This window comes from Lepidochelys kempii, chromosome 8, assembly GCF_965140285.1.
Source record: "Lepidochelys kempii isolate rLepKem1 chromosome 8, rLepKem1.hap1, whole genome shotgun sequence".
Taxonomy (NCBI): Eukaryota; Metazoa; Chordata; order Testudines; family Cheloniidae; genus Lepidochelys; species Lepidochelys kempii.
In genome coordinates, this window is record NC_136387.1 from 12,568,896 (window position 1) to 12,585,628 (window position 16,733).

The window sequence follows — 16,733 nt, forward strand, 5'->3', positions numbered from 1 at the left end:
GCTTGTTGTACTGGACTATGCAACCCGGTACCCAGAAGCTGTTCCCCTGCACAACACAGCTTCCAAGACAATAGCTGAGGAGCTAGTACAGATCTTTGCCCGGGTTGGGCTACCCAAGGAGATATTGACTGATCAAGGGACACCTTTCATGTCCAAGTTGATGAAAGATCTCTGTTCATTGCTCCATGTACAAGCCCTACGGACTTCTGTATACCACCCGCAAACAGACAGCCTTGTGGAAAGGTTCAATAGGACCCTCAAGGCCATGATAAGGAAAGTGGTGAGCCGGGATCGGAAAGATTGGGATACCCTATTGCCTTACCTCATGTTCGCCATCCGGGAGGTTCCGCAAGCCTCCACGGGTTTCTCTCCATTTGAACTACTATATGGGCGCCACCCTCGGGGCATATTGGATATAGCCAGAGAAGCCTGGGAAGAGGAGCCAAATCCCGGAAGGAACGTAGTTGAGCATGTACTGCAGATGAGAGATCGGATAGCCCGAGTTACGCCCATTGTACAGGAACACTTGGAAAGAGCACAGGTGACCCAACGAACCCATTATAACACCAAGCGAAGCTTCGATGGTTCCAACCAGGGGATCGTGTGATGGTACTGGTGCCCACAGCAGAAAGTAAACTGTTGGCCCAGTGGCAGGGACCCTACGAAATAATCAAAGCCGTGGGAGAGGTGAACTATAAGGTGTGGCAGCCAGGGCCGCCGGAAATCGGAGCAAATTTATCACATCAATCTTCTAAAACCTTGGCACGATCGAGAGGCATGCTTAGTCATGCAGGAGACCCTTCCCCAGGAGGCTAACTTACACGAGCAAGTGAGGATATCATCCGACTTGACGCTGATCCAAAAGATCGAGGCAGCCGACATGATTAATCACAACCGAGATGTGTTCTCTACAAAACCAGGGCGGACGACTGAGACCTATCACCATATCCGCACGATCCCCGCAGCCAAGGTAACATTGAGACCCTACCGAATCCCAGCAGCCAAAAGAGAAGAAATCAAGGCCAAAGTAAAGAAAATGTTAGAATTAGGGGTTATTGAAGAATCTTACAGTCAGTGGTCCAGTCCAATTCTAGTGCCTAAACCTGACAGTACCATGAAATTCTGTAATGACTTTCGCCGACTGAATGAAATATCCCAGTTTGATGGATACCCCATACCACGCATCAACGAACTGGTTGACCGACTGGGTAGTGCCCGATTCTTGATTACACTGAATCTGACAAAAGGGTACTGGCAGATTCCTCTGACCAAAGAAGCTACAGAAAAGACAGCATTCTCCACCCCGGATGGGCTATTCCAGTACACCGTCCTCCCTTTTGGGCTACATGGGGCCCCAGCCACATTCCAGCACCTCATGGATAAGTCCCCTTTCCTCCCCAAGCTGTGAAACCAGTGTTCTCATCTCAGTCTTGCAAGTTAACAATTAATGTGGCAGCTGAAAATCCTTTAAGACAATGGATTTGTAACCTCATGCTTTACAGAAATAATAAAAAGAAAAGGAGTACTTGTGGCACCTTAGAGACTAAAACATTTATTTGAGCATAAAGCATAACATAAATTTGTTAGTCTCTAAGTGCCACAAGTACTCCTTTTCTTTTTGCGGATACAGACTAAAAACGTCTGCTACTCTGAAACCAGTCATTATGCAAGAAATAATAAAGTGAGTCAGATTTAATTCAACCAAACTGATCCTTGGAGCAGCCAAATCTCTGGCTGTTGACCTTCTATGAGCCCTTGAAACACTTACAAGGAAGAATTGGAAGTGGAATACAACTGAGAGAGAAAGGCCATGTTCAGATCTAGCGCAATGATTGTGAAGCCCAATGGTGAAAGCCACATGAATTCGAGTCTGGTATTTCCCAGGCTCTCCTGGAGTTGGAGATGAACTCTGATTTAAAAGCTCAGCTGAGAGACTTGAACATCATGGCAGCTAAGGAAATTGAAGTAGGGGGTGGTAAAAATGCAATCATAATCTTTGTACCAGTTCCTCAGCTGAAATTTTTCCAGAAGATCCAGGTCCGATTAGTTCGTGAGCTGAAGAAAAAATTCAGCAGCAAGCATGTGGTGTTCATTGCTCAGAGAAGGATTTTGCCCAAACCAACAAGGAAAAGCCATACAAAAAACAAGCAAAAGCGTGCCAGGAGCCGTACAGTTACTGCAGTGCATGATGCCATTCTCGAAGATCTGGTTTTCCCTAGTGAAAACCACGTGAGATTCCGCGTGAAACTAGACGGCAACAGACTCATCAAGGTCCATTTGGACAAAGCACAACAGAATAATGTTGAACACAAGGTGGAAACATTTTCTGGTGTCTACAAGAAGCTCACTGGCAAAGATGTTATTTTTGAGTTCCCAGAATTCCAGCTGTAAAGTGCAAGAATGACTGAATAAACAGTTTAATTGTTAAAAAAAAGCAAAACCAAAAACCCCCCCCCTATTTCATTGGCAGCAAGCAGTACTTTGCACAGCAACCAAGCTCAAAAGAGGGTGTAAAGACCAATGACACTAACAATCCATCAGAGTCAGAAAGGATGCAGAGTGTGATTTCTCAGAAACAGAAGCTTCATCTGTGGAGCGATAGGAAGTTTGGTTCCTTTGAAGACAGACAGCAACGTTTCAGACTAGTGCTGATATGATTCCTATGGCTGTGTTGTTTACTTAGTGCAAAGACCTGGCCAAAATCACTCATGTTTCAAAACCTGTGGCAAAAACAGGATTTGATACCTATAGGGCTGAAGCTGCTAAGATGGGCTAGGCTGTCTGTGATTCACTACTGAGGCTGCGGGAGAGGCAATGAATGTTTAACATAGTTAACCAGGCTCCAAAAACACCTCTAGAATTCTCTTATATGCATGGTGATAATGATACCAAATCTGGCTAATAAAACATTAGTCAGTGAAAGGAGAAGAGATTCACTGAAAACAAGAATGCAGAAGATCAGCAAATATATGGGGCCAAATTCTGCGTTAATTTACACTCTGTGTGATTCCACTGCAATAAAGAGGTTCTCACAGGGTACTGATCAATGCAGAATTTAGCTCATGAACTGTACGTTTGAACATGTCTTTCCTAAAAAGCAATGTATGATTCTGTTTATTAAGGTGTTTTATATCACATCTAGTCCCTCCCTTGCAGACCACTGTCTCTGGGAGTAGCACTTTATGTCAGTAAATTCCAGCCACTGTTGTGAAAAGCTGAATGTTTATACTTAAATTACTAGTAGTCTGCTATTCTTAGCTTAGTGGTTGTAATCACAACACAGTAACCCTTACTCAGCCAGGGTTGGAAAGTTCCTCCATAGTAACTACAACCCAGTCTCAGTACTAACAAGTTTGCCCACCTCAACAGCATAAACTCTAATGGGCTAACTCCCAATCCCACTTACTTCTGTTTAACTGAAATGGATTAAAATGTGCAGTGATAAAAAGCTACAGTTATGCTAGCAATACCATGCTGTGCCATATACAGACAACTGGAAAATGAAAGGCGCCCCATAACCGATATTCCTCAGCTCCCTATATTTTGACAGAAATAATGCCACTGCTTTCCTCTGACTCCATCTGTCAGTTTGGCAAGAAGACAGTTGAGTGGGGCCTTTGTGATGTTGGAGAGAGTCACGGGAAGAGGAGTAGATGTCAGTGTGGTACCTTTCCTTTTCCTCTCCTGGCCATGGGGCACTTCCTGCAGTACAGGGGAGCAGTATGGAGTGCAGCTTTGGGGAGCAGTATGGAGATGAAGCTAGAGATGGGCATGGAGTTAAAGCGCAGCAGTGGGAGTCTGGATTCTGTTATCTGTTCTGTAAATCAGCCTCCTTGCTCTACTGCAGTGGTTCTCAAACTTTTTATATTGGCAATGCCGGGGGCTGACAGCTCATGACCCCTACGTAACCATCTCGTGACCCTCTGAGGCTAATAAACCACGACCCCCAGTTTGAGAACCCCTGCTCTACTGGGTGAAAGCAGCACTGAAGGCCTCAATCTTTTTTGTTTTCATAATTAATAAGGCATAATACCAACTCAGTGTGCTCCCCGGCAAGCAGAGAAATAACAGCAGCACCTACCCATCTCCCTGAACTCCATGTTCACAAGCTCCAGCCAGCAAGCATCAATCTCATCCAGGTCGTAGCGGCTCATTCCTTGTGAGCATGTCCTGTTGACCTCCGAAATCTCAGAGAGAGACAGACTGCTTGGGGAAACCTGTGGAGGAGACTGCTCTAGCAGGGGCGTAATCCTAGGAGAAGAAAAGGAGAGCATAAGAAAGAGCTGCAGTAGGTAAAGAATTTATCATTAGAAACCTGACCACAAACTATTTATCACTAATGCCCTGATCCTGCCATCACTTATGCACGTGCTTAACTTTAAGCACTCCCATCACGAGCAGTCCCATCAAAGTCAACGGGGCTACTGACATGCTTAAAGGTAAGGTTGGTCATAAGTGTTGGCAAGATCGAGGCTCTTACGCACACGCCTAAATTTTCAAAACTGACTCATGATTTTGGGTGCTTCAGATTTGGAGGCCTGACTTGAGCCATGCAGAAGGCATGATTCTTAGACAGCGCTGAGCAACCACCCTATGAAAATCTGGTATCTCAAGTTGGGCCCTCAAAATTGAGGCCCCCCAAAACACAAGTCGCTTATGAACTCTCCATGATTTTTCAGACACTAACAAAATACATTTGAAAAGATGAAGATCCAGCCTACACACAAATGTTGCACCGCTTTAACTATCTCCATCAAGACAGGGTGAACCCCACCTAGCATGGCCACAGTATACCGGTATAGAAGTCCATATACTGGTACAGCCTATTCCTGCATGAGAAGGGGAGTAAGCTCCACTGGCCAAGCACTTTTATATTGTTATAACTGCAACCACACTAGGGTGTTCCACCAGTGGAACTATTTCAATAAAAAGCACCTAACTGACACAGTTATATTGTGACACAATCTGTGCAGACCAGGCCTAACTTACAGGAAGAAAAATGCTCATATGCTGACACTAGATGTAGGTCTTTGAAAACACCAGGGTCCCTATTCATGTAGCAACAACTTCACAAATGAGAAGGACAGTGAATGTTCAGCACAGAGGCAAAACCCCATGTGTTTCACCCCTGACCTCGCAGCAAATCTCAACGTTCAAGTGACCCACATTGCAGACACTCTCGGGACAGAATGCGCCTTCGTGGCGAAAGCTTGTACTGTGTGGGCACCATGGGAAGTGCAATCTCTTTTTCTACCCTTTAATGGACTAATATACAGTGGTATAGGCAGTGGTTTAACACTGCATCAGGAGCCACAGTTGCACTCCACTAAAAGGAACATGTGGCATCGTGGGAGACCTCCTGAGAGATGCTGGCTATTTCGACAGGATGCTAAACCTTCTTGGTTATCTATCAACCCATAGGGATCGTTGCCATTGTAGGTGTTGTTTTTAATTGATGTAATTGCATAAGCAGTGACTAATGTAGAAGGATGTGTGCCCTGCATCTTTTTAGGTGTGCCCCAGGAGCTGTAACAGCATGAAAAGGGCATAGATTGACTCCCCCTCCATATACCTTGGCATTTCCTCTAACTGAGAAGCAGATGGTAGACAAGACAGCCCAAACAGAGGTAAAGAAACAACCAGTGAGCAATTACACATCACTAATTTTCATTTCCTTAAAATAAAAATGATTAAAGAACCTCCAGGATAACAACTCGGCTGCTCAAAGCGGTGGGTCAAGGAAGGAGTCAGATGCTGCTGCTGTAAAAAAATACTTTGCACTGCTTGCAATTCGGGTGGGGTGACTGCCGTCAGATGAGAAAGAGAAGGATGTGCAAGAGTAAACAGGACACTGCACCAAAACAACCCATTTGCGCTTATTGGGGGGGGGGGGAGGGAGAAGTGGGGGATGGTTTTAATGTTTTCAAAAGAAAAATAATGTGAAAACAGAAAAATATCCACATTCGACTTTGCTAAGTGTTTAGTTTTCAGGTACTGGAGAGGCTATGCTTTTCAAAATGTACAGTAAAGCACTATCCACAAGCGTGGTGCTTTGCCTAGTGGTTAGAACAAGGCACTAGGCTTCAGGAGGTCTGGGCTGTATTTCTGGTTCTGCTGCTAACTTGCTGCATGAGCTTGGGCATGTCTCTTAACCACTCGGTCTTTTGTTTCCCAATCAGTAAATAGGGATAACAATGCTTACTTGCCTCAAGAGGGTGAGGGCATCTGAAATTGATCTATGATTGGAAGGATGGTCTGCTGGTTAAGGCACTGAGTTGGAACTCTTGAAGCAGGGTGCAGATCCCAGCTCTGCCACAGACTCCTTGGGCAAGTCACTTAGGGCTTGTCTAGACAAACATTTAGTTTGAGGAAAGGTGGGGTGTGAATCTATCCTGCACCAGCCTGTCATGAGATAACTGTGCATGCAGACCCTGCTGATGCTCATTAGCAATTTGTTAATGCACTCTGATCTCATCCTCTTTGAAACTGTTAGTGTGCGTCAGCACGGTCCACAGAGACCGTTAGTGTGCGGCAGGCTAGTGCGGTGTAGAGTTACTCCCCAGCTTGCCATAAACTCATTGTTTGTGTAGACAAACCCTTATTCTCTCTGTTTCCCATCTGTAAAATAGGAATAATAATCCTTTCCTTCTCTCACCCTTTGCCTTGTCTATTTATACCTTACAATGTTTGGGGTAGGAACTCTCTCTTACAATGTGTATATGGAGCACATAGTACAATGGGGACCCCGTCTTGGTTGTGTCCCCTAGGCACCAGCTTAATGCAAGATCAGGCCCACTGATCTTCTCCAGCAGGTGATGATCCATAGCAGAAGTGGAAAGCATTACTGCATAAGGTATCTGAACATGAATCCCATGGATTAGCGATAGAGCCCAATGCACACTTCTGGCTGAGACAGCATGAATATTTGTAAATGAGTTTTAAAAATTGTATAAAGATTGAAGTACCTCGAAGCCGAGCCCTACAGTCAGGGGTTTATTTGTTCAGGTCCAGGACTGCACACTGAAAGAATGAAGATAAACTGAGCTTATAGTCAAAGCACAGGTGAAACCATGTGTCTGCCGTTTGGGAAATTTTCCATGTAACTTTGGAAAACATATAATGGGTCAAAAGTATCGCAGATGTATCCCCATCAAAGTCAATTAACGTCAATGAAGTTACACAAGGAATGAACTTGGCCCACACTATATACTGGCACCAGAAGTTGCTCTGAATTTGTTTGTGTTTGCTGGGCTACTCAACCCTAGGGAGTGAATTTGAGTTTGGGGGATACACATGAGGAGTTTGGAATTTAGCGAAGAGTTTTCCAAACTCCCTCTAGATTGCGGTAACCACTGAAAGTGCCCAAAGATCCCACATTTTAGCCAGAAACTAGGCAGAGAGGTTTAGGCCCAGATCAGTAACGTCATTAAGTAAATCCCCTCTGAGTATTTGGCTTTGTGGCCATCAGGCTTTCTGAAACTGAGGCAGGATTCCAGCCACAGCATGCAAGCCAGCTGTGCGGTGAACTCACCTGGATGCTTAGAATGCGGCTCCTTAAGCATTCACAGCAACCACTGAAAATGCTGCCGTCATCTGGGAACTTTACTTTTCTCAACAGCACTTTCCTTTCCAAGAAAGCCTGCCAATGGAGGACTGGGGTCCTGCCTTCTTGTGCCCGCTATGCTTTCAGGAGTCCATTTCAGTGTATGCCTTATTGTGCCATTATGATCCCTAAATCCTGGCCTTAGAATGTAGAAAACTGTTAAATAGGCATCTTAACAAACAACAACAGTTCGCAGCTCTGTAGAGCCTTTCATCTAGGGAACCCAAGTGTTTTACAACCATGGATGAACAGAGCCTCACAATATCCCCAGTTTACAGATCATGGAACAGACTGATCGGTCCAAACTTGTCCATACAATGAGACAGTGGAAGACCTGTGAATAGAACCCAGGAGTCCTGATTCCCAATGCCTGCTTTAACCTCTAGACCACACTACTCTAAATTTATTCTACCTTCCCTCTCCCTTTTTAATGATGCCCCCCCATCACCTAGTTCTGCACAGGAAAGCTGCCCACCCTGTGATGCCATTACTGGCCCGACATATCCTTGCACACAGCTATGTCCAGGAAGGACTTAACAACCATTCCAGACATTCCTTTTCTCCCAGAAATCACTCTCCCTCACGTTAGCCTGAACAGAAAGTATTGTGCAGAGCCCCAAACTTGCAATGTTTTTATTTGCAAGTTTGATCATGAAATAATTTGAATTAGCACAAATGTGCAGGGGACGAGACTCAGGTTAGAGGTCTCCTTATTCCTCCAGCCCAGCTCGGGCAAGTCTGCATTACACTGGAAGCTACGAGGAACTCTACCAAGTCTGATGCTGCCTCTGGCACAAGAAAAACCACACAGTGCACTGAGCTGTGTTAGGCTATCTGCAACAAGGCTTCTCCTTAACTCTAAAAGGGGGGTGACCCCCTCAGTCTTTCATTTATTTTTACTGCTCCCTTAAGGGAATCCCTTAGCCCTAAAAAAAACAACGAGGAGTCAGCCCTAGGCAACATGACAATGATACAAGAGAGAGCAGCTATCAGTTCTTCGGGACACTGTCCATCACTGAATGTGTTTTCCCCACACAGCATGAGAGAGTTTGCTGGCTTACCTCCCTCTGCCACCCTGTCCTACAGCCTTAAGAGCCGCCTACACAACAGGCTCTACCTCCTGCACCTCAGAAGCTTCCACACTCAATAGATGTAAGCACAGAGCTGCTGAATTTGTTTTACAAAGCCGTTCAGTGGTCTGAACACAAGCCCAGGAGCCAGGAACTCCTGAGTTCCAAGCCTGGCTCTCCTACTTGTGGTCTCTGTGGCCTCAGCCGCTTTCCGCCTAAGTTTCCCCTTCTGCTAAATTGGCTTCATAATATTACCAACTTCAGAAGTAATAAACATGCCATCATATTCAATGTTTAATGGCATATTTTATTCCTTTTTAAAAATAGATGACTGTTATCAATAAGAATTCATCTGTTCTTCACACACTCCATTCTTGCCTCTTTTACCCTGCATTCAGCAGAATCCCAGATTTCAAGAGAGCCATAACCAATACGAAAGCTTTGGGCCGAGGTCTCTGTGGGAACAACCTATCTTTCGAGGAATTAAATACTTTCCTCTCTCACCATGAAGAATTAAGCCATTTTTTCTCTTCATGTGGCACTTTTATTTCTTCCTGTCTTGCGAGCATTACTACACATCTGTTGGCAGCAACCTCCCACATGTTTTGATTCCGAAGTCAAACAAATAACCCTACCTCCGGCTAAATCTGTCTGCATCCATCTCCTCACATTGGTCCCTGTGATATCAGAGGGCTTTTTCCCCCTCAGAGCTCACTGAAGGGGATCACTGAGAATAATCACGTGGACAAAGTGCCACTTCAGGAAAGAAATAGCCAGCCTGGATTTTTATATCACTGCTCTGTACAGAGCTGGGAAATCTAATGTGAAAAAGCACAAGTGAAAAGTAGGGTACTCCATCCTCTGCTGAGATTCGGTAAGCCAAGCTATGACAGCTATTACAGTTATTTACTTTAAGGGCTATCAGATGGGGACGAGAAGCCAATGAAACTCTTGTTATTCTTAGACTGTGAAGCTAGAAGCAGAAGAATGTGGTTGTTAAGGATAGTACTGCTTTTTCAAGGAGCTCAGGAATCCTGTCTCTCTCTCAGTGAGGTACTGTTTCCATAATAATGAGTCAATGCTGATCGACCCCAGCCAGAACGGAGAGACGCTGTGCTTAGGTAGGTTAGCAGGTTACACAGATGGACAGGCAGACACAGGGCTTTAAGCCTGATAGGGCTCTCTGCACATTCCCTATCACACACACACTACCCCACTGGCCACAGTACCAAAAGGCCAGGGAAGTGGGCAGGCGGGCGGACGGGGGGTGGGGGGTAATCAAAGGAGGTGACGGGGCCATGCCTATCTTATTATGTAAAGGGGGGTCCTCTGCAAAAACAAGACCATTCCTTAGTTTTGTGCCATGATAATTTGTGATCACATGCTCCCCCCGCCGGTGCTCAGTAAGGAGTGTGTGCAGTTCAACAACTGCCCTGGCAAGTCGCATAAGTGCACCCCAGGGATCCAATACTCTCTAGCAGAAGACACTGAACTGACAAGCCTTTTCTGGAGGTTTGCCATGCAGCAATATTTGATCAACTGTAATTGTGGGTGAGCAATCTGAGTTCAAACTGGATGATATTAAAATCCCCAATTAGGAAATACTGACAGCCAGATACCAATCTCTTTTACACTGAGTGACCCCTTTCACCCTGCAATACAGCAGATCAGGATCTGCCTGCAAGTCCTTGTTCTACATTTTGAAGCTGTTCATCCCTTGGGGAGAATTAAAGGATGGAGCTCTTTTTTCACCCTCTGAATGAATGTGAGGTTAATGCTTTGTCTTAGGTGAGATGAGTTTGGAAACATCAGCTCAGCCACCAGACACTGAGCTCCCACTTCCCAAACACAGTGTCCCAGAATTGCCCATCACAAGAGGAAGCCTCTTCTCAAATCTATTATCTCCCAGGCCTCAGAGACATCAAGGTGGGCCCATTCTCTGCCAGTGGAGGAAGGCTATGGGTTCAGTGCTTCCACTCTCTAGACACTCTGAGTAGTACCCTACTCCACAAGCAGTCCCACTGAACCGACACAAGCCCTACGTAGGAATGTACAACACTACAGCTACATACTCCTGAGATACCTCAGGATGAACTGTTTCATAATATGATGGGCTACCACGCAGAAACTCACCGGAATTCCTCCTTGCCCACCCTCCCACACAAATGGAGATTGCATTGCGATTCAGAGCCCAGTCTAATTCACAGCAAAGTTAATGGAAAGGCTCCTACAGACTTTGATGGGCCTTGGACTGGATTCGTGAGCATCTGACTGGAACCATAGCAGTCAGAAGATGGGCTACATCTTGCATTGATTTAAATCAGCACAGGCCAATTTCGACCAGCAATGCATCCTGCCCTGCATCTCAGTACACCTCAGCTACTGCAGTGGAGTTATTCTGGTGTTCCTAAAGTCACTAAGATCAAAATCTGAGCCTGAGACTCTTTGAAACTATAGAATCAAGTTCTAAAAGGGTCATTTCACTTCTTCATCCTTCCCAGCTAGATAAACTATGCCCAGCTCTCCCCTAAATACAGCAGAATTCTTTTGACTTCAGTGAAGTTAACTCTTGAGTTACATCAGTGTAAATGAGAAGAAAATCAGGCCAGTTGAGTATTATAGTGTTTACTGGGGGCCAGATTCTGACTGTGGATGTAACGCCACTAGCATCAGAGAGAGTTACTTCAAATTTACCGCAGTGCAAAAAATATCAGATTTTGCTCCTGGAGAGGACATTAAACTGAGGTCCTGTCTGCTCTGTCTAGATGTTCAAGCTCCCAGAACACCACTTGTAAGAGCAGTGATGTCCTGACCAAATGCGATTACATTGCTGAATAATGTGCTGTGAGCAAGCTGCCTGCTACCCTGATGGCACAGGAATCCTTGTAGATGATACTGCTGAAGGTGGCTGCCCTCCTGTATGTATATAGTGAGTGGAGCACTTTGTGGTGCTTTGCAATGAAAGGAGTCACATATCACACTTATGGATTGATTCTGGACATTGTGTAATAAGAACCAGGATGAAGAGAAGCGAAGTAAAGCTGCCTCATCTGCCATTAACTTCCTGGATGGGAAATGAGCAGGCACTCGCTGTCAATTCTCCTGCATTCTTCAGCAACTTTATAGCATCACGTGTCACACTTGCCATGTGCATGACCACCATGTCACACATAATGACATGCAATCACAGGAAGAGCTAGAACTGAAAAGCAAAACGCGGTGCCCGCTCTGACAGCTCTCTGCAAACTCAGGAGCTGAAGCTTGCAGCAATATTTGCATAGATCACATTTCCTCCCTGAAATATCACATCATGACACAAATGTCAATATACAAACATGCTGCAAGGAAACAAACAAGCACACAGCGACAAACTTTACTGTATTACAGCCTTCAAAAAACATCTGTGGCTGGGATAGTTCCGATCATGCCAAACCCGTGGGCCTGATTCTCCTCTCACTTACACCTCTGTGAACTGGGAATAGCTTCACAGAAGTCAGGGAGTTACATTTGTGTAAATGAGAGGACAATCAAACCTGCTATCTGTGCTTACAACTGGTTTTAAAATAAGGCTGCCAAAGAATTCATCACAGGAGATGCCCACTTCTTAGACATGTTCCCTGCATCGCTGATAAAGGGGAGCACAGCTGCAGGGGTGGGGCTGATGGAACAAGGGACCAGCGTGGCCATCTCCACTCTGTGTGCCAGTTCACTGACACTGAGGAGTTAACATGGGCAGAAAGGGGTTCTCCTCTGAGAGGCTGTGAGTGGAGGAAGGGGGCAGTGAAACAGGAAATGACTAACTGTTTTATATTAAAGATGGGCTGGAGCTGAGAAGTCTTAGAGCCAAATCCTGTCCTGACTACACTCAGTACAACACTACTGAAGCCCATAACTGGCTTCCATCTAACTTAGGTAATATGTCCTCTGTTACCATAGTATGTGAGCGCCTCACAGCCTTTACCATATTTACCCTCACTGCATGCCTGTGCAGCAGTGCTATTATCCCCATTATACAGATGGGGAACTGAGTCACGGAGAGACAACGTGACTTGCCCAAGTCACACAGAAAGTCTGTGCTAGAGCAAGGAACTGAACCTAGGTCTCTCAAGTCCCAGGCTAGAGTCCAGTGCCTGTTCAGTAGCCACACTGGTCACTGCCATCAGAACACCACACTTCAGCTGCAGGAGTAAGAGATGAGACTATGTGGCTCAGCGAACAGAGCAACAGCATGGGAATCAGGACACCTGGGTTCTTTGTCTTGTCCACTGACTCACTGCATCACCTTGTGCAAGCCACCTAATCGCTCTGTGTCTTGGTTTCCCCACCTGTGAACTGAGAATACAGACCTGTAAGCCCCTTTGTAAAGCGCTTTGAGAGCTATGAATGATGAGTGCTATACAATTGTGAAGTATTATTATGTGCTACAGGAGCAAAATGCAAGCCAAGTTCCAAGAAAGAGCCAAAGGGTGACTTCAAGGAGCAATGCACTAGGAAATACAACCACCGTCAGTCAGCCAGTGAAAGATGCCACTGTAATAACCTGGGGACAGCCCCTCCAGATTCCTGGCTAGGATTCTGGAAACTAAACAAAGACTAGCCCTCAGAGATTCCCTCCCAGGTTTTACACTGAGCCCAGTGCAATCTAGGATAGGGCTTCAGGTCTTTAGTAAATTCTATATGAGTATTCATACAATGCAGGCATAAGCAATAAAGCTTAGACTTATGAAAATCACTAGCAAGTCTCAGTGCTTTGAGTTAAAGAGTACCCAGTCACCTGGAACACAGGAGCCACCAATGCATCTTGCTCACGACCAGCCAGAACTGATACTGACTTTATCCATTAACCGAGCTTTCCGGTTAGCAATACAAAGCACCAGATCTATGGTAAGTCACCAGGAAAGCTCAGCACAGTGGCTCTTAAAGGAATGCCTAATGCTTTTTTGGAAAAAATATCCAATGGCAATGAATATTTCTGTTTCACTGGTGCAAAGGTGAACAGATACAAGGAACTATACTGCACAATCAGTCTGTAAGCCTTTATTAATCCTAGTTATATAACTTGCTTACTGAACAGACAGCTGCAACAGGTGATACTTTGAAACATGTCCAGTAAGTGATGCGCAAAATGTTGGTCTTTGAACCTCAGCAGAAAGAAGAGTTTATTTTTAGCCCGGCATAAAAGTGCAAAGATTAATGTTCTGCATGCATATCAAAGGGACAACATGCCTAGGCAATTTACTGCATGGACCATCATTAGAACGTACTAAGTCTGATAGAGATGCAAGTGCAGACTGATGGTGGCTGGGGGATCCTTTATGCATTATCAGTAAATATGATACTGCCCTGTTAATGGAGCACTGATATGCATAGGTCCTGTATATCATTATCCCCCTGCAGAAAGGAATTTAAAATACAACACTGCTAAACCAATTGTTGAGATACTGGAAAGAAGTAAGGGCTGGTCTACATTACCTGCTGGATTGACGGGCAGCGATCGACCCAGTGGGGGGTCGATTTATCGCGTCTAGTATAGACACGATAAATCAACCGCCGAGCACTCTACCGTCAACCAGGGCGAGAGGCGCAGGCAGAGCTGACGGAGAGAACGTCAGCCGTTGACTTACCGCAACGAAGACACCATGGTAAGTAGATCTAAGTACATCGACTTCACCTATGTTATTCATGTAGCTGAAGTTGCGTAACTTAAATCGACTCCCCCCACTCCCCCCTTCCCCCAAGTGTAGACCAGGCCTAAGCCTTCACTCAGTCTTCCAATCATCTGGCTAACGCTGGTAATTGCTGTGTAAGCTATATACCGAGAACCTGAAAATGCAAGACTGTATTTAACTCATGGCTCTGAGATCCCCAGAATACCAAAGGTGCGGATTGGAGTCTATAGTTGTTAATGTCACTATCAATGGTAGAGCCCTAAATTAAGGTTTCTCCAACATTTCAACATAAACATTACAGTTAATTTTCTTAATTTCAGAATGAACTGGAGTTTATGGAACAGCCACTGTTCGCTCCTTACATGCTAACTGATTATTAAAAACGTATTTATTAATATGGAAAGATGTAACCAATACAGTTACTGACCCTCAATAAATATGTTTAAAACAAGCCACTGGTATTATGGAAAGTGTCTTAATATGTCTAACTCAAATTCATATTGGGGAAAATAATTAAAGCATTACTCTATTTGTTTATTACAATATGATATTGTTTCCACGGGTCCTGTTCAACTGCAGTTTACTCACCATTACTAACTAAGAGTACTGTAAGGAATATATATTAATACGAAGTGTCTCTTGTAAACAGAACCACTAAACTTTATGTGATTTTGGAATTTCCCCTTATTAGGCAGGACTCCAGCATCCTAATAAAAGTGATTCTTTGTACCTACTATAGATAGCACTTATATTCTTAGGATCCCAAAAGGTTTTACAAATGTTTATTAATTAAGCTTCACAACACCCCCTTGATAGGTAAGCAATATCCTACTCACTTTATAGATGGGCAAACTGAGGCAAACTGAGAAGTCAAATAACTGAACCAAGGTCACACAAGTGGCGAAGTCAGGAATAAGAATTACTAATGGCCAAAACCTTGCTCTATCAATGCAAAGTACTCCACTTAGGAAGGAACAATCAATTGCACACATACAAAATGGGAAATGATTGCCTAGGAAGAAGTACTGTGGAAAGGGATCTGGGAGTTATAGTGGATCACAAGCTAAATACCAGTTAACGGTGTAGCACTGTTGCAAAAAAAAGCAAATATAATTCTGAGATGTAGTAGCAGGAGTATTGCAGGTAAGACACAAGAAGAGCAAAAAAATCATTAAAGGTCTAGAAAACATGACCTATGTGGGAAGATTGAAAAATTGGGTTGTTTAGGAGAAGAGAAGACTGAGAGGGGACATAACAGTTTTCAAGTATACAAAAGGTACACAAGAAGAAGGGTGAAAAATGGTTCTCGTTAACCTCTAAGGATAGGACAAGAAGCAATGGGCTTAAATTACAGCAAGGGCAGTTTAGGTTGGACATAAGGAAAAACTTCCTAATTATCAGGGTGGTTAAGCACTGGAATAAGCACTGGTTAAGCACTGCTTAGGGAGGTTGTAGAATCTCCATTACTGGAGATTTTTAAGAACAAACATCTGTTGGGGATGGTCTAGATAATACTTAGTCCTGCCTTTAGTGCACGGGACTGAACTAGATGATCAGTTCAGGTCCTTTCCAGTCCTACCCTTCTATGATTCTAAAACTGACATTCACAGTAAGGCCAGGATTTTCAAAAGTGTCCAGGACCCATCAGCTCCTACTGAGGACAATAAGAGCTGTCAGATGATAAGCTTTTTTAAAACCTGGTTGTCAATGTTGTAAATCGATTCTGAGGCTGGCAAAGGTATGCAAAAGCAAAGTCTATTTCATTCCCAATGAAGTCTCCTGAAGTGTGCAGAATTTGGCAGTGCCCAGGTAATTGGCGTGAAGCTGTTCCTATTAGTCTCATGAAGACAAACTCTACTACCAAGGTTTTACAGTGAGATAAAACGGATCCAGTAACTGCTAGCTGAGCTCACCCTGGACTGAACAGCTACTTTAGCAGTGTAGTTAGTTCCTGCTCTATGATATGTACAGAGGCAGCCTAAAAACTGGGGGCCTGAATCTAATTTCACTTATGCTGGTTTTATGCCAGTGTGACTCTTCTGACTTCCATGGCATTACAACTGATTTGCACTGGTATGAGATCAGAATCCACCCCTGAGCCTAGATCTTCTGAAGCACAGCATTGCACCTGTGCTTCTCAGCCTTGGGAAGCAAAAAGCCCTTACTCTGGATTATCTGCATGGGAACGCACTAAGTGCCGCCACTGGAATTATGATCTGCATTGCGTGATATGCGACGATGCACAAAAGGATACTGCACATTGTCCAATCAGTTGTAATAATAGCATTTCTGGGAGACTTTAGCGGAAATCTATCCCTCCAGTCCGGTACCAAACAAGCTACAGTTATAGGTGGCTGAATGCTTGGTTCACATTTACTGAAGGTAAAGTTT

At 44.5% G+C, this 16,733-nt stretch overlaps 1 protein-coding gene and 1 pseudogene across 5 annotated transcripts in view; one reads left to right on the forward strand and one right to left on the reverse strand.

Annotated features, from left to right (window-relative positions):
• JADE2 (jade family PHD finger 2) overlaps positions 1 to 16,733 on the reverse strand; it is a 156,388-nt gene that overhangs the window by 63,626 nt on the left and 76,029 nt on the right. For all 5 annotated transcript variants that reach the window (XM_073355547.2, XM_073355546.2, XM_078853993.1 and 2 more), the window contains one exon: positions 4,082 to 4,251. In XM_073355547.2, coding sequence (XP_073211648.1) covers positions 4,082 to 4,251 — 170 coding nt within the window. The remainder of the gene's footprint in view (positions 1 to 4,081; positions 4,252 to 16,733) is intronic.
• LOC140915614 (small ribosomal subunit protein eS7 pseudogene) lies at positions 1,805 to 2,435 on the forward strand (annotated as a pseudogene).